This window comes from Theobroma cacao, chromosome 10 (assembly GCF_000208745.1).
Source record: "Theobroma cacao cultivar B97-61/B2 chromosome 10, Criollo_cocoa_genome_V2, whole genome shotgun sequence".
Lineage (NCBI taxonomy): Eukaryota > Viridiplantae > Streptophyta > Magnoliopsida > Malvales > Malvaceae > Theobroma > Theobroma cacao.
The window spans coordinates 4,741,031-4,758,539 of record NC_030859.1 but is presented as its reverse complement, the minus strand read 5'-3'; the positions used below and the strand labels follow the sequence as shown (position 1 = coordinate 4,758,539).

At 33.6% G+C, this 17,509-nt stretch overlaps 2 protein-coding genes and 1 long non-coding RNA gene across 5 annotated transcripts; 1 reads left to right on the top strand and 2 right to left on the bottom strand.

The window, feature by feature from the left end:
* LOC108663717 lies at positions 1-419 on the bottom strand. Its single transcript, XR_001929729.1, has 3 exons — positions 392-419; positions 260-296; positions 1-91 (listed from the first exon to the last, which is right to left on the bottom strand). It is a non-coding gene; the product is annotated as an uncharacterized LOC108663717 (long non-coding RNA).
* Positions 8,415-10,718, top strand: LOC18586489. 3 transcript variants are annotated; one of them, XM_018128605.1, is made up of 3 exons: positions 8,423-8,649; positions 9,022-9,181; positions 9,729-10,718. In XM_018128605.1, the coding sequence occupies exon 3, from the start codon at positions 9,757-9,759 to the stop codon at positions 10,576-10,578; it is 822 nt and encodes a 273-aa protein (XP_017984094.1). In that variant the 5' UTR covers positions 8,423-8,649; positions 9,022-9,181; positions 9,729-9,756; the 3' UTR covers positions 10,579-10,718. The 3 variants fall into 3 exon arrangements, with proteins under 3 accessions (XP_007009977.2, XP_017984094.1, XP_007009976.2); XM_007009914.2 differs by having other exon boundaries at positions 9,022-9,184; XM_007009915.2 differs by lacking the exon at positions 9,022-9,181 and having other exon boundaries at positions 8,415-8,649.
* On the bottom strand, positions 11,201-16,294 carry LOC18586488 (protein FLOWERING LOCUS D). Its single transcript, XM_018129510.1, has 5 exons — positions 14,391-16,294; positions 13,057-13,818; positions 12,914-12,959; positions 12,679-12,803; positions 11,201-12,254 (listed from the first exon to the last, which is right to left on the bottom strand). Exons 1-5 carry the CDS (start codon positions 16,159-16,161, stop codon positions 12,223-12,225), a joined length of 2,736 nt encoding a protein of 911 aa, XP_017984999.1. The 5' UTR covers positions 16,162-16,294; the 3' UTR covers positions 11,201-12,222.

The window sequence follows — 17,509 nt, the reverse complement described above, 5'->3', positions numbered from 1 at the left end:
CCCAAAATGATTTTGAAATGCAATTCACTCACTTGACAAAACTAGCACCAATAAGGTCTTAATCCAAGTAGTCCCGAAATACCATTAAAACCTATATTTATCAATAAACCATAACAACCTCAATTAAGTTGTAAATTAAATCTAATAATTCTAATGAATTTACAATAGGCAATCTAACCTCTAACCTAACATTTAACCTAAGTTTCTAGTCTAATTCACAAACCCATTTGGCCAACTACTCCAATTTAAATTTCGTTACCTGGATGAGCTTAGAGGCATGAAAATCAACCAAAAACCTAATCTTTCCAAGAAAAATAATTTGAAGAAATTAGAGAATAAATCTGAAAATATAACCATAAATTCAAAAATTCCAAAACTTGGAAATATATACCTTTCAACCTTGAAAATGAAGATTTGAAGCCAAAAATCCTATTGTTGTTGAAAGTGAAGTAGAAATAGAAAATATAAGAAACAAGGAGAGATTTTTCTCTCTCTCTCATAGGGTTTAGATGTGCTGAAAATTGGGGTTAGAAGCTGCAAATTCAGTGCCCAAGAAGTTAGGAGAAGGAAGGATTAGGAAAAGAAAAGAAATAAAAAGAAAACAAAGAAAAATCACATGAAAAATTGGATTTTCATGGAGGTGGAATGAAAATTGGCATTGGATGGGTGAGGAAGAAGAAAAAGTTGCTGGAAGCTTGAAGAATCTGCTGGAAATTTGAAGAAGTTGCTAGAAACTTGGATATTTATGCCTTATATTTATCCATTTTCTCACGTAATTACCAAAATACCCTTAATAAGGTTATTTTGTCTTCTTCCTATTTCTTGTGCAATCTTTTTACTGTTTTGACAATGAGACAAAATCCATAATAGTCTATAAATACTCAGGTTCATGAATACGTAAAAATTTAGATCCGAGATGTAAAATGACCATTTTGCCCCTATCGTGAAAATTATCATTATTTTTAATTTACTTATTTATTTACCATCATAAACATCATTTATTCATTCCTTAGGCCTATTTAGACCTTAATAGCATAAAAAAAAACCCACTCGTAGGAGCCTACTAAGAAAAATTATGAAATTACCCATGGTCCGTATTATCGCGTTTACTTCTAGTTACGTGTTTATAAAGGTCGAGATTTCACAAGTTCACTTCTGAATTACCCTTTTAACTCAGTAATCAACCTTAATTGGCATCCATAAACTTTATTAGTCACCGTATCAAAATACAGGGTACTACACCTACTATATACATCATTCTGAAAATCATGCATCAATAGTGATTAACCCCAAACTAACCTCCAACAATTACAATGCATGGAGTAGATCTTTTCTTCTAGTCGTGTCCATAAGAAACAAGACTGGATTTCTTGATGGTACCATTCCTGAACCAAATGTGACTGATCCTTTGTATGGCTCATGGGTTAGATGCAATAATTTGATAGTTGCTTAGCTCTTGGACTCCATTTTCCCACCTATAGCATCAACAGTATTTTACATGGATAATGCTCTAGATATTTGGAAGACTCTCAAGCAGAATTTTTCAAGTCCTGATGATGCACGTGTTTGCAATTTACAATACACATTAAGAAATGTGAATCAAGGTACTAGGAATGTGGACTCCTACTTTGTTGAACTGAAAGGGATTTGGGAAGAACTTAGAAACTTTAGGCCACTGCCACATTGTGAATGTGGCAAATGTAATCCAGCATGCTTTGCTAAGTACTCAAACCAATACCAAAAAGATATGGTATTTAGGTTTCTAAATGGACTCAATGAGTCATTCTCTGCACTGAGGTCTCAAATCATATCAATGGAGCCATTTCCAAAGCTGGACAGAGCATATAGTATGGTTTTAAGGGAAGAATCATAGAGAAGGTTGTTAATTCAGTCCAATCTTGTAATTAAATCTTCAGCCATGATGACCACTACTGATAACAAAAAAAAAAGGAAAAGGAGATTTAGTTTGCAGTCACTGTAACAAAAAGGGTCATACAAACGACAAGTGCTATAGAATCATAGGATTCCCTGATGATTTCAAGTTTACAAAGAATAAAAGGAATTTCAGAAAATCAGTAAACAGTGTTACTACTGCAAGCCATGAAAAAGACCAAGATGAGGAAGTTGTTGGTTCAGATTCAATGTCGCAAACATCTCTCATCAAGCATCAAGTTCAAAAGCTAATGACTCTTCTCAGTGATAGTGGTATAAACAGTGAAGATTGTATTACAAGTTCATCAAATACTTAGCCAACAAAGCCTTCTTTGGTAAATTCAGCTTTTGCAGGTATCATTTCTGGCCTATCTTGTTTCAATACTTCAAATAACCTTCCACTCAATTATAAAAATGTAAATAGGTTCATGTTTAAATAAGATTCTTGGATAATAGACATTGGTGCTATTGATCACATATCATGCTCTTTGTCTAATTTTGTTTCTGCTGTACCAGTCAATGATTGTTTTGTTAATCTGCCAAATAAGGCTAGAGCCATTGTTACTCACATAGGAACAGTTAAATTGAACCCTTTGTTGGCTCTTAACAATGTTTTGTGTGTACCATCATTCCACTTTAATTTAGTTTTAGTAACCAAGCTCACCTCTTGTCCAAAATCTTCAGTTTTGTTTACTGATAAGATTTGTGTTATTCAGGATCTCCACTCATGGAAGGTGATTGGAGTTGCTGAAGTATCTTCTGGGTTATACTTCTTACAAGATCATTAAGATGAACATTACCTTTCAAAATTCAGTTTTGACAAACTTGTACACTTTCCATTACAACATGTTGTAAATGCTTGTAAAACAATGCATAAAGAGTTTGATTTGTGGTATTTTAGGTTAGGCCACATACCTTTGAACAAAATAAATGTCCTTCATAAGCAATTTCCTGACATTAGTTGTTCACAAGACTTGATTTGTGATGTATGTCTTTCTGCAAAAATGAAAAAGTTACCTTTTTCTATTCATACTAAAAATACAACATTTCCTTTTAAACTTGTACATGCTGAGTTGTGGGGACCTTATGTTGTTCCTACCATCAAAAAGCAACGATATTTCCTAACTTTGGTGGATGATTATTCACGTTTTACATGGATATTCTTGCTGAGAAACAAATCAAATGTGTTGTGCATAATGCCATCATTTTACAAATATGCTAAAAATCAGTTTTCCACTTCCATTAAGTGTTTTAGAACAAATCATGGAGGAGAATTTAATCTCACTGGTTTTTATGAAAAATATGGGATTGTTCATCAAATGTCTTGTGTAGAAGCCTCCCAGCAAAATGGAGTGGTTGAGAGGAAACACCAACATATCCTTGTAGTAGCTAGAGCCCTGATGTTTCAATCTTCATTACCTTTGTCTTTTTGGGGGGAAACAATTCTGACAGCTACTCACATTCTTAACAGAGTACTAACCAAAGTATTACTTGATAAATCACCCTATGAGTTGTTGTATTCCAAAATTCCTTCTTATCAACATCTTAGGGTATTCGGATCATTGTGTTTTGTGTCCACATTAATACAAAATAGGAAAAAGTTTGACAAAAGAGCAGTTAAGTGTGTATTTCTTGGATATCCCAATGGTATTAAAGGGTATAAAGTCTTTGATATTAGTGCCAGGAAGTTTATTTTATCCAGGAACATTGTTTTTCATGAACATATTTTTCCATTTAAGTCACTGCAGCAATCCATAGACCAGTATTCATTTTCACAAACACCTGTTATGCATGAGTTTCAGTTTGATATTTCAGCACTTGACATTGTTAATTGTCCACCAAATCCCATATCTACAGCTGAATTACCCTCTTCTACACCTGAACCGTCAATTAATGCTAATTTTTCACCTAACTCTACTACTTAAAACACAACATAACCTGTTACTGTCCAAAATAATCTTCCTACCCAAAATGCCCCTACTGTCCCTTCACTTAGAAAAAGTAGCAGACCTAAACATGTACCAAAATATCTGGATGTCTATCAAACCAATTTGCCTTCTACTTCACAATCAGTTACCTCACATCCTATTGCCAATTTCTTGTCCTGCCATTAATTATCCTCTGCCCATAAGACATTTACTACCAGTCTATCACAAATTCATGAACCTAACACATATAATCAGGCTGTTAATTACTCTCACTGGAAAGAAGCTATGCAATGTGAACTAAAAGCTTTAGAGGATAATGCTACATGGAGTGTTATGCCACTGCCTCTTGATTCACACTCAATAGGCTGCAAATGGGTGTTTAAGGTCAAAATGCATGCAGATGGAACTGTGGAAAGGTATAAAGCTAGATTAGTAGCCAAAGGGTATAATCAAGTGGAGGGCTTTGATTATCAAGAGACTTTTAGCCCGATTGCTAAACAAAGTACAGTGAGGGCATTTATAGCAATTGCAGCAGCAAAAGGATTATTTTTGTCACAACTAGACATGAGTAATGCTTTCTTAAATGGAGACTTGGAAGAAATTGTTTACATGGACCTGCTTTAAGGTTATTCAGTGCAGGAGGAGTATCCACCTGATTCCAAGTTGGTATGTAAGCTGCAAAAGTCCATCTATGGTCTCAAACAAGCTTTGAGACAATGGAACTCAAAATTTACACAGTCTTTTGCAGACTATTCTCTCTTCACTATGGTTACAACTAGCAAAGAATTTATTGCGCTGCTAGTTTATGTGGATGACATTGTCATAGCTAGCAATACAACTCAAGCAGCCGATCGAGTCAAGAGATATCTGAGTTCTCAATTTAAATTGAGAGATTTAGGAGCAGTGAAGTACTTTCTTGGACTAAAGATAGCAAGGAGTTCAGAAGGAATTTCGATTTGTCAGAGGAAGTATACATTGGACTTATTGGAGGAATATGGTATGCTTGGGGCAAAGCCTATAACTACCCCTATTGACTACAGTCACAAGTTAAGCAAGTATTCTGACAGCAAAGAAGTTGTTGATTCAACAAGTTACAGGCAATTAGTAGGTAAACTCTTATATTTAACATTCACTAGGCTTGATATCTCTTATGCTATTCAAGTGCTATCACAATTCATGGAAAAACCAAAGCATGATCACTTATCAGCAGCATACAGGGTATTAAAGTATCTTAAGTCAGCTCCTGGTCAGGGAATACTCATGAAATCATATTCAAACTTGGTTATATCTACCTATTCAGATAGTGATTGGGTAGGATGCATTGATACTCGAAGATCAATCATAGGATATTGTGTGTTTTTGGGAGATTCTTTAGTTAGCTGGAAGACCAAAAAGCAAACTGTGATAGCTCGAAGCTCCACAGAGGCTGAGTACAAGTCAATGGCCTCTGTTTGCTGTGAGATCATGTGGTTGAATTACTTATTATCAGATTTTGGCATTAAACAATAATCAACAAAACTTCATTGTGACAACCTTTTTGCAATTCATATTTGTTTTAATCTTGTTTTTCATGAGAGAACAAAGCACATAGAGATGGATTGCCATTTTATTAGAGAAAAAGTGATTGAAAGACTGATTGAGCCAATTCATATATCTACAGAATTGCAGGTTGCTAACATATTGACTAAGGCACTACAACTTAGGCAGTATCATTGGTTGTTGAGCAAGATGAATATTCAAGACATTCATGCTCCACCATGAATATTCATCTTGAGGGGGAGTATTAATCTGAAGAAATGATTGAGTGATTAGTCAACAAGTGTATGCAAGACTAGGCACGTGAAACTCACATGCTTAGTATATTTTGAGCATGCGTGCTTCAGTAACTTATGTAATTTTATTTTTACAGTTACAATTAGTTAGAGTCATTCTTCTCTTATATAAATAGACCTCTGTAGTTTGCTAGTATTGTAATGATTTTCCAGAATAAAATCAATTTTCCTTTCCATAGAGATTGTTTTTCATCTTTCTCTTCAACTCTTCGAACATACAATGCACTCAATTAAAATATATTGTAATGTTTATTTTAAAATAAGTAAACACAATATAAAATTGTAATACAATCACATTACAATCAACGGCTATAATGTGATTTTACTGAAAAAAATCAATATAAAATCTTATATTGCAACTTCCTTTGCCATGTTATGAAATTTGATTTGACATTTTTATCTTTTTTTCATTTGAAAAAAAATACAAAAATCTCTTTTAACATAACTTACTCTTCTTGATTTGATATTTTAAATATTATCAAACAAATAAGGGAAGTCTTGTATGGTAAATTAAAACAATAATTTTTTGATAAATTTAAATATATTAATAATAAATATAATCAAGTATAACAATTACAATTCATATAAGAAAATAGACAAATCAATCAATATAATTCCAAAACTTAATTTTTATCACTTTAAAAATTTAAAAAAATTAGAAATAATTTATATATTTGAAAAAAATCTATAAAATTTCAAAAACATAAAAATAATTATTTCATTTTTAGAAATTCTAAAAAATTTTAAAAAACCCCCCAAAATAATTTTTAATTGTTTAAAAAAAATTCTAGAACAATAAAAAATAGAAATAATTTTTCTTTTTAAGAAAATATAAAAGATTAGAAATCCATCAAATTAACAATATATGTAGAATTTTTGGAAAAATAAAAGTTATTCCACAATTTTTAAAGCTATAAAAATTATTTCCTCTCTGTAATTTTTTATAAACTTTTAAAAATAAAAAATATTTCTCTTGCACTTTCATTTTTTTTCAAAAAATCTCTTTTTGGTTTTTTAGTTTTTATTTTTTCAAAAAATAATAATAATAAATATATATTTTAAAATTTTCAAAATTGCTAACAAATAAAAAGTTATTTTCTAATTAATATTAACATGGATTTGCTCAATACTTGGTTATTTGTTGAAAAATTTATTTAAGAGATGATATGATATACAAATTTCAAATAAAAAAACATACAAGTATATTAAATTTGCTTTTTGATATATATGGATAATTTTAAAAATTACCTTTACATTTCTAATAAAGTATTTGTAAACCAAACGCTATAATGTTATCTTTTTCAACATTTTAATCACATTTTTTTTAATATATCAAACGCTATAATATTATTTTACTAACAATTACATTTCATGCAATTATATTTCCTATAATGTAATTGCATTATAAGGTACCAAACGACAAACGTAACCTTAGTGTTGATTGATGATTTACTTTAAAAGAATAACAAAAAAATTGTGGAATTTACATTGCTTTGTGAGCCTTTTTAATAGCTTTTAACATGGTTGACACATGTAATTCTTGAGGAAATATCTATCGATTGTGAAATTTTCACTAATCTCAAATTCAAATTAAAAATATATATGAAATCTATGAAATAAAGAATAATTTTTTAAATAACTTCAACCAATATATTTTTATATTTAAATTAAAAAAGAAATAGTCTAACAAATCACATTATCTTGTCATCTTGGCAAATTAAAGCAATGGTCGAAATCTATATTCAATGACCTAATTATTAGAAATTAACTATGAAATAGGAACTATCCTTAGTATAATTAGTGACAAATTTTTTTACGTGTATTTATGGGAGAAAAACTACAAAGAAATTGTTTGGTAATCATAAAATGATTTGTTGAAGGAAAATTTTTGCTATATAAAATATTTTAATGAAAAATATAATATTTTATGTTGTATGGGATAAATTGTTAAAAATATTTTCTATTATTTGAATTATCTTGTAAAATTTTTTTTTCATCATAACCTATCTTCAATAATTTTCTAACATAACACGATAACAGTATTAACATTCATCAATTATACAATACATCCAAAATATTTTTTTGACCTTAAAAATATTATATGCAAATAATATTTAACCTTTTTTATTTAATTTGTTAAAACAATAAATCATAAATTAAAAATTAAAAAAAGAAAAGGTTTTCACGAGTGAAATACTTACTTCTTATTTTATATAAATTTTTTCTAATTGACCTTAATCGCTTTGCATTATATTAAAGATTATAGTACCTTATCAAAAATAAATATATTATTATGATCCCTAAAAAAATATTGAATAAAAATAATTAATAACACTTAGTTGAAGAAAATAATAATATTTACTATTTTATTACTTTGTGGAATCAATCTCACAAAATGAAAAGTAATATTTTCTGATAATTTGTAAAATATTTTACATTTTGTAAAATTTTTTCTCTTCCAGATGGAGAAAAAGTTGAACGAAATTGGCCGGAAGAAGGGTAGATTTGCATAATTTAATATAAAGGCATAAAGCCACAAAACTCATTTGCCTTTTGTCTTTATTCGGAACAAGAGAAGAAATCGAAGGGTGTACAAACGTAGCTGCTGGACATCCAAGACACCCAATTATTTAATATTAAGAATAAAACATACAAAATTACTTAAAAATCCTTACCCATAAATTCTTTAGTATATAATTGCTATATTTTACCGAGATTCTTTACCAACAAAATGACATACGCATAAAAAATAGAAAAAAAAATGGCAGAGCTTCATAGATGAGACTTAAGAGAAAGAGAGAACATAAAAAGTAAAAAAGGGAAATCGTAGGAAAAAGAAAACCAAGGGGCGTCTTTACTCTCCAAGTTTGAAGCTTGAATCTTTCTTCTTTTGATAGAGAACCTGAAGATTGTTTTTCTTTTTGGGCATATGTAACTGTTCTTCTAGCGGTTTTTTGGTAAGTGACTTCCCTCTGTTTTTCAAATTATTTGATTACATAGCTCCCTTTAATTGCATAAATCGAAGTCAAAAACAAATTTTGATATCTGGGTTTTTGTTATGATGTAATGTTTTAATGTGGGTACTGATTTAAATGCCTGATCTTTTTTGTTTTGGTTTAATGGGTTGTTTTTGTTTCTTGCTTAATTGAAGAGGCATATGATTTTGAAGAATTTATGCTTGATTTTTTTTTAATTTTTTTTAGGGGTGAAACTGTTTAGGCTAAGCTCAATTTGTGAAGAGGAAAAATTGTTGCTTAAATAAACAAATGGTAAACTATGATATTAAACCCTACAATTCAATCTTTCTAATTTTTATTTTTCTTTTCCAGTTTTTGGACTATCCAGGAAACATTGTGTGGGAATGATTTGGTATAACTTGAAGGTTTACTTGACCGTAGAGAGAGCCGACAGGAACTTAGACCCTTTAGAAAAGGATTTGGCGCTTTCTTGTCAAAATTGAGTTTGCATATTCAGGCATCCAACAATTAGGTCGTAAGTGTTTGTATTCCAAACTCCAACTCAAACAGATGTGTTCAAATCCCTTTCCCAAATTAAAAAAAGAAATTTGCATATTTGGGTTCTAAAGCTTTTAATGGGGTATAGTTTGAATTTTGCCTGTAGAACAGTTCATAGTTCAAAACTTAGAACCACTAGCAGCTATGAATGAGGTGTGTGATGAGTCTTGTTCAAACTTGGGATCGATGTTATTTTAATTGTTTCTGTTTACATCAAGATAGAGGGAGTTAGGAAAATGCAAATTTGGGATGGTATGAGTAAAATTTGGCATTTCCGTTTATAATTGCAAACAATGACAAGTTTGTTAAATTCAAGACTCAGATCAGTTATTTTCTGTTACTTTTTTTTTCCAGATGAAATATATAACTACTGGGATAGATATATGCATTGATAGTTTGTCCTTCAAATGAAAAATGATTTTCCCAGTATTCTGGATTTTCTTTTCTGTTTCTTTTTTTTAAAAAAAAAAAAAAGGCTCCCCTTTGATATGCATTGCCATTTGTGATTTTTGACAAACCAGTGATGAATTGTCATTCACCTTCAACAAGATGAATGGATTCTCCACTGTGGATGGCTTTGTGGAGATAACTGAATCCCTGGCAGAGATGATCAAGTACGTGGCGAATGAACCCTCCGTGGGTCTTTTCTATGTTCAACAGCACACCCAAAATGCAGTTCCAAATGTAGTTAATCTCAATAATCATGTTGTAGAAAAGTCTCGTGAAGCAACTTTGCACACAGAGGACTTGGAAGATTCTATCACCATGGTGAGGTCGATGAAGGAATGTGGCTTTCCTATTGCTGATGAGATGATTAAGGACATTAGGAATTCTCTAACGATAATGTCAGCAAAACAACAGAAGAGAGGATTGATCCACAGTCCTGCTTCAAGCTTTCAGATGAGAAGAACTAGCTCTTGGGGACCAATGTCTTGGGGTCGTGGCTCTGAAAATGTCCAGCAGGATGGAACTAATTATTTTTCAACTGTAATCAAGTCAGCAAGGCAAAAGGCAAGCAATTTTAAGTGGCCACAACTTGAGTCCAAGGAACAGATACAGAAGCAGCCCCAGAAGCCACTGTCACATCCTACTCCACCACTATCAGTTGCATCTGCCAGTACTAGTTCATCAATTCCTGATACAGAAGCTGATGAGCTACCCTTATCCTGTCAAATGGCAGATGAAGTCCATGAAGAAGAAGAGGAAGCAACTGAAGATGATGTCAAGCCGTCGCATCACAATTTATCGTTCATGTCCGAAAACTATGATGATTTCAAGGCTGATAAAGAAGCTAAATTAGAACAATGGTTGGAAGGGACTGAAGGCAAAATGGATAAAAGCAAGGGAGACACTGACACAGGTGGGTTTTAACTTGACAGCATTTAGATTGAAGAAGAAGAAGCTTGAGTTGTGTAAATACTGTTGCTTGTTGTAAAAGTATGTCCAGAGAATGGTTATATACATGGTTATATACAAATTAATTGATGGAGCAATTTATTCTTTAATATCAATGATTTGGTGGTATAAATAAAATTAAAATTGCAGTATTCAGTCTTATTGTTCTTTCCAGTTCTCTGAACGTTTTTGACAGTTCCGTCTTCAAACCCTTGAAAGAGCGGTTTAATTAGGCAAGCATCTCTAGTTTTGCTTGCTCTTAATGGCCTCCGACCGCAGGACATAGCAGTTCCCCTCTCTATCGTACTTGGAGACCATTTGGGTCATTCTGCAGTGACAGGGGCTTATGGCTTCGTGCCAAATAACCAGTCCATCAAACCAAGGAAGACACCCACACCCAGTGGCGCCAATGATTGTCCTACTTACTAGACTTGCCTGCATCATGCCTTGAAATGTCCAGCAAAATGGTCAAATCCCAGGGCCGAAGTGCTATTCAAGGGTGTTTTCCTCCAAATAAGTAACATTAGTGTACCTTCATCTTAAGGAGGAAACACAATAAAACAACAAAAATAAATGGAAGGATAGAGAACACCAGTCAGCGAAAAAAAATTATAGTGATGTTGGAATTGAATGAAAATCTCCAGATGTCATTCATCAATGTTCATTACTCCAAGCAAACATCGATAGGAGCTTCTCAAAACATATTTTCAAATCTTATAGACGTAGTATTTGCCTCAACTTTCTATACAGCCTGATGTGCAGTTAGCTATTTAAGATAGTGCCTTCAAGGTTGGGGTGTAAGCTTAACCAATACTATTACCCCATCAGGCGGGATAAATAGTTGGCACAAGATGTTGAGATAGATATCAATTAACCCTTGCAAGTCATCTTTAACCAAAGATTTTAAAATGCAGCTAATCATTCTGCAGTCTTGAGGTCATAGAAAGCAGCATCCTCGGATATGGTTTAATGTCACTGACAGCATCGAGAACAGTCCCATCTTCTAGTTGCTAAAGACACTGCTCAGTTTCTCTGATGACGTGAGAATATAAAAGAATAAGTGCCTGTTCTGCTTCTTATGCGGAATCTTACTGAGAAAGCCTCAGTTATGGCAGAACATTTTCTCCATCACATCTGGTCACAACTGGCGTCATGACTATTGGACGGCTTTTGATAGCCAAACTTTGATCACAAGCTTCAGAATTGCTGATGTCAGAGAAGTGATTTCAAAGGCCAAGTTTGGTGCTGCAGCAAGTGGCAGGGATGTCTTCAACAGGGAATGATCAAGTAAAGCATCCCCAGACCGTTGCCACCATCTGGTTCTTGCTCAATATATAGCTAGCTATAGCATTTTAACCTTTCCGGATATAGGCCAAAGGCAAGGACGTCTCCACGGTGCTAGTGATTGAGCCAAAAGTTTAACCAAAATAATACAGTTCCCTACTGGTGGGGGTAGAACTTTTGGTTGCAACTTGTAAGCAACATTCTGAAGAACTCAGAGACAAGATCCATCCATTTAAGAAGGGAATCTGCAGAACATTCTGGCTTAGACAATGTCACTGCACTATAACCTCTCAAGATCTTCAGGATCCATAATGAATTCACCATCACATACCCAGCTCATTGCTTCAACGTCTCACCTAGATTTTGCCCTATTAAAATGGAAGTTTCAATATTCAGATTTTTAAAATATTAACTTATCAAAAAAGACAACTACAGCAACAGACCGACCAAATAAGTAAATTTGGACAGTTCAATAAAGCATAAATCGCATTTATTATCTTGGCTTTTCCATCACAAGTCACTTCAAATCAAGAAGAAACAAGTGGCAAAAACAGTAGTATCCCCATATTTTATACAGAGGAAAACACTCCTGTGAAGTACAGAAAGACAGAAGAAAAAAACAATTAAGACATTTGACACCACAATAGCAACCAACTGACACAAAAACAATTGATGTTACTTTAGAAGTAGGAAATAAAAGAACGAGAATACAACTCGAACAATCAACTGCATGACATGAAAATTAACCCAAAAAAATGAAGCTACGCAAGTAAACTAGAAACCTTCAGATACCTGAAGTAGAGATGTCAGGAGGAGCCTGCTTTATCACTTTTATTTCCTCTGACACGCTGCCATTTACCGCATTCAGAATTGGAGGAGGAATCAACCCTTTAGTGTTGCGCACTATTTTGGCCCTTCTGCGAAAATAAGGAAGAAAGAAGAAAAGAAGATCAGGTAATATTCCTTCATTAATTATAAGGAGATTGTCAACCTATACAAGAATAAAATTGAAACATTTGGCTCTTACCTGATGAATTTTTGCTTCAGGGTGCCTGTTTTCAGCTTTGACATCCCTTTACCAAACCACAGAAATGTTATTTCATGTGTTAAGACAAAAGTAATTTTCATATTTATGGATAAAGGAATCAATAAAAATCTAACAACTCTCACCTGATTTTAGAGCCAAAGGAGTTGAAGAGGGTTTTCGAACGCCCCTCTGTGCTTTTATAGAAGCAATGACGGAATCAGCAGTAGGTCCCAAACCCTTCCTTCCCACCAGCTTAACTCCCAGCTTCTCACACAGGTAGTTCAACCTCATCTCATCACCGCCTCTCACTTCTCTCAGCTCAAGTGCCTGTTGCCTTGATAACAATGTGTAAACATGCAGCTGTTGTTGCTGATTAAAATGTGATTGGAGCTGCTGAAAAAGCACCTTGTTAGAATGTTGCTGATCTGTCTTTGAACCTTCCTGATTCTTCTTTCGGGGCTCACTAAATGTCACCCTCAAAATAGCAGGTGACTTTGGATCAGCATTCCTCCGACCAAAAATAACAGAAAAACTCCCAAATTCTAAATCAGGTTCTCTGAACAAATCCATGAGTAGAGAAGCACAGGAATGGGCATTATTAGATGGACTCCTGTAAATCTTTTTCTTCCCAGTCCGAGTCTTGGCATATTGAGCCATATTTGCAGCTTCCCTTAGCCCAGTAAGAAAAGCTCCATGCATGGTGGCAGGATACCGCCTTGTAGTGGCCTCCCCTGCAAAGAAAAGCCTTCCATCTCCCACACTTTCTGCTAATATATCATAGTCATCCCCAGATGCTCCCACTGCAACATTAGAGTATGAACCTAGGCTGAAGGGATCACCACCCCATCTGGTACAGACAGTTTGGAGGGGCTCCGGGACAGTGATTCCTTGTGGTTCATATATACCTAAATGCAACCATACACAAAGCCTCAGAATAATTTCACATAACCAACAAAAACCTAAATCTTTGGACTTAAGAAATTAATTACTGCCAGTTAACATCATAAACAACAACCAAAACCAACAAAGTTAAAATGCACAAAAAATGTAGTATTAATTAACTTCACTTGATTCAAATACAAAGGACACTCTGCTCTTCCTTTATAGAATATGCACATAAAATCAATGAGAAACTGCCTAGAGTTATTTACTATTCAAGGAAGTTGCCAATAAATTGAGCCACACATGCAACTAATACATAAAATAGATAAAAAAATGCATCATATGTAAACCCTTTCTTCAAAAAATATGCACATAAAACCAAAGAGTTATCTACTATTCAAGGAAGTTGCAATTAAATTGAGCCACGCTTAGAAACAATACATAGAAAAAATTAAAATGCATCATACGTTAAATATATATTTTGTATCTAATGAATGTATTTTGGTATTTCAGACTACAAGATAGATTTCAACTTAGAGAAAGAAAGAAGCAGCAATAAATAAAGCATGTCAACACATGAAATTAAATTTATTACCCTTGAGAATTTGGAGAACCTGGGTTACTGCATCTGTAGGAGGCATAGTCTCAAACCTGTGGGCAGCTTCTCCTGCCACTAAAGCAAGCAAGAGTGGACCGCCAGCAACTGTTGCATAGCTGTAAAATAGAAAAAACTCCCCTCGATGGTTTGGATCTTCAGTAAGATGCCCGAAGGTATCAAGATCTGTACCCCAAAATACGTAAGGAAAAAGCATTCCAACCTTATTCAACAACCCAAATCCCAACCTCTTTATGCCATCAAGCTTCCTCTGAGGCAACTCAGGAATAAACTTGATTGACCCACTCTTCAAAACTCCAAGAGGCACTGTACATAATGCCATATCGCCTTCATACACCTGACTCCCGGCCATAACCTGCACTCCATCACTACCATACCTAATAGTATGCACAGTTTTCTCATACAAAATTGGCACATTTTCTGCCAGAGCCTGAACCAACCTTCCATTCCCTCCAGGCAAGAAACAATGATCCCCTCCCATGTCATATGGATCATCTTGGTCCCAAAATGCAAGCGAAAGCTTTGACACCAATCCAGCATTTGCATATTCCAAATTTGCAAGATGCCAATTAAACAAATTCATCTCCTCTTCAGTCACCGCATCCCTATAAACCTGTCTAAACGTCTCCAACGCTGCCCCAAGTGAAACATCCATTGCGACATCCCCCATTAACTGCCTAAGCCTACTAGCCTTATCCAAAAGCCGATTAAAAGCAGTCTCCACCTTCATATCCATATCCGGATCCACCGGCCTCCCATCCATCCGATAAAGTGGGCATTTATCCCTCACCTTAAAAAGTGAAGCACCCAATTGTTTTGCCACAATCCCTAACGGATTCCCCAACGTACCTGTCAACACACTCCCACCTAAATCTGCAGCTGCACTCACCCTATTCCCTCCTTCCATCTTCTTTGTATAAACCCTCCCACCTGCTCTCTTCCTCCCTTCCAAAACTGTCACCTTAAATCCAAACCTCATTAACTGTCTAGCGGCAGCCAGCCCCGCCAACCCGGCACCAATTATAACCACATTACTTTTACTAGGTTCCGCTGGAATTTTCTCCTTAATTGCTGGGGCAACCCCAAAATTTATATATCCATGTGTAACTAAATAATTATAAGCAGAATCTAAAAGCGGACTACAATGTTTCGGTATAGAATCAACAAACATTTCTTTAGTCACCCAATTGGATATATTTTCGCGCCATTTCGCAATAATGTGATTTCGAATAAGAATATAATTTACCTGCTCGATGCCACCAACGGAGGAAACGACGCCGAAGTCAATTTCTTCCTCGGTGAGAGAATCAGCAGGGAATCCAGCAGACAGAGCGGTAAGAGCCTCTGTCGTTGATTCCTTATTGATCACGATGATCTCGTCGGCGATTTTGGGTGGTGTAACCTGTGTCGTCGCCGTCGATGATGACGGAATCGAATTATGGTTAGGGTTAGAGTTTGGCAGGTTGGGGTTGAAAGAGCCGTTAGGGAAAGAAAGGACGTGAAATGATGACGTTGAGGCACTACGTTGAGGCCTCCCGCGTCGTCGTTTTTTGGGGACTGGGAAGGAGAGGAGGTGATCAGTGAGATGAGGAGTGGCATTAGGGTTAGAGTTAGGGATTGGGATTGGTGTTGGAGTTGGGATTGGATGGAAATTACGGTTAGGGGTAGGGTTTGGTAAAGGTGGAAGGAGAGTAAAATGGGGAAGAGGGAATTGGGAGAATTGATCAGGGGTTTGATTGGGCGGGTTCATCGAATTTTCGTTCACGGTAATTACTGAGAGAGAGAGAGGTTGGGAAAGGGGTGGTGATGGCGGAGGAAAAGGTAGTGTTTGTTTCCCACGAAAATATTACTAAAACAGTTCGGACAGTTGAGCCACAATTCAAAGAAAATCAAATGTTACAATTAAACAAATAATATTCTTCCTTTCTTTTTCTTTTCTTTTTTCTTCGATACTCATGTAATTTTGTTTAGCTCATATTTCTATGACGTTTGATAAATCGAAAACTTTTAGCATGAAAAATAAGTATCAATTATAATTTTGAAAAAAGTTAAGATATTATTGTAAAAATTGTTTTGATATTTTCCTCAAAATTAAATATTAAACAGTTCTATTTTTTATTTGCTTAAAATATTTCTCATTAATAAAAGTTAAAAATGAATAATAAATAGTCAAAAATGAAAAATGATAAGGCTAATGTGATTAACTTTCAAATTTTCCCTTGATAAGATTCATTGAATACATTAATTAGTTTTATTTAATAAAAATTTAAATAATTTTTTATTTTTTTATTATGTTCATTAAAACATTTTATATTTTTATTTTAAATTAATAAATTTTTATTAATTATGATATATCAAGATGTTACGTTATCATTAATTATGATATTTTAATATATCATGTGATATAAATTAATAAGTGTCATTTTGATTAAGTTTAACTTTTATTAATTTGATTCAAAATGAAAATATAATAATTTATTTGGTTCAAAATAAAATTAAATGAGTATAATAAAAAGTAATAAAAGAATAAGGGATTTTTTTAATTTTTATGAATAGTTGAGAAGCTTTTTTAAGTATCATCCCTCCTAATTTTAAGCTTTTTGAATTTTTTTTATTTATGAATTATATTAAGAAAAATATAATAGATAATTTTTTCTTTATTTATGAAAGTTTTGTTATATTGGAACTTTAAATCACACAAAATAAATAACTCACACAACTCTCTCTCTCTCTCTTTTATCAAAAAAATTTGAATGCAAAAGGTTTAAAATTTCTTTTTACAAGTCTATTAGAAAAAGGTTAAAACATTAAAAACCAAGTTATTAAGTATGAAATTGAATTTTAAATGTTATGAATGTTTGCTAATCCATCCCAAAATTTCAAAATTCAAAATTTATTGCAAAAAAGTATTTGCAATCAAAAGCCATGACGTAACTTGAATAGTGTGATGTAAATGAGTTAAATGCCCTTGTGAGTCAATTGATTTTGAGTAGATTGAGCTCCTCTGACTTATTATTGAGGCACTTGATTATTAAGTCAAAAAAATTTTAAAAATTTTAATATTTAATTCAAGTGACTCATGAATACTAACAAATATC

Bases quoted from the DNA above. Each gene is read 5' to 3' on its own strand.
- LOC18586489 (XM_007009915.2), top strand. From the start codon at position 9,757: ATGAATGGATTCTCCACTGTGGATGGCTTTGTGGAGATAACTGAATCC.
- LOC18586488 (XM_018129510.1), bottom strand. From the start codon at position 16,161: ATGAACCCGCCCAATCAAACCCCTGATCAATTCTCCCAATTCCCTCTT. The intron at 12,960-13,056 runs GTGAGAGTTGTT...GGTTTGGTAAAG, and splicing joins TCCTTTGGCTCTAAAATCAG to GGATGTCAAAGCTGAAAACA. The intron at 12,804-12,913 runs GTAAGAGCCAAA...TTATTTTCGCAG, and splicing joins CTGAAGCAAAAATTCATCAG to AAGGGCCAAAATAGTGCGCA.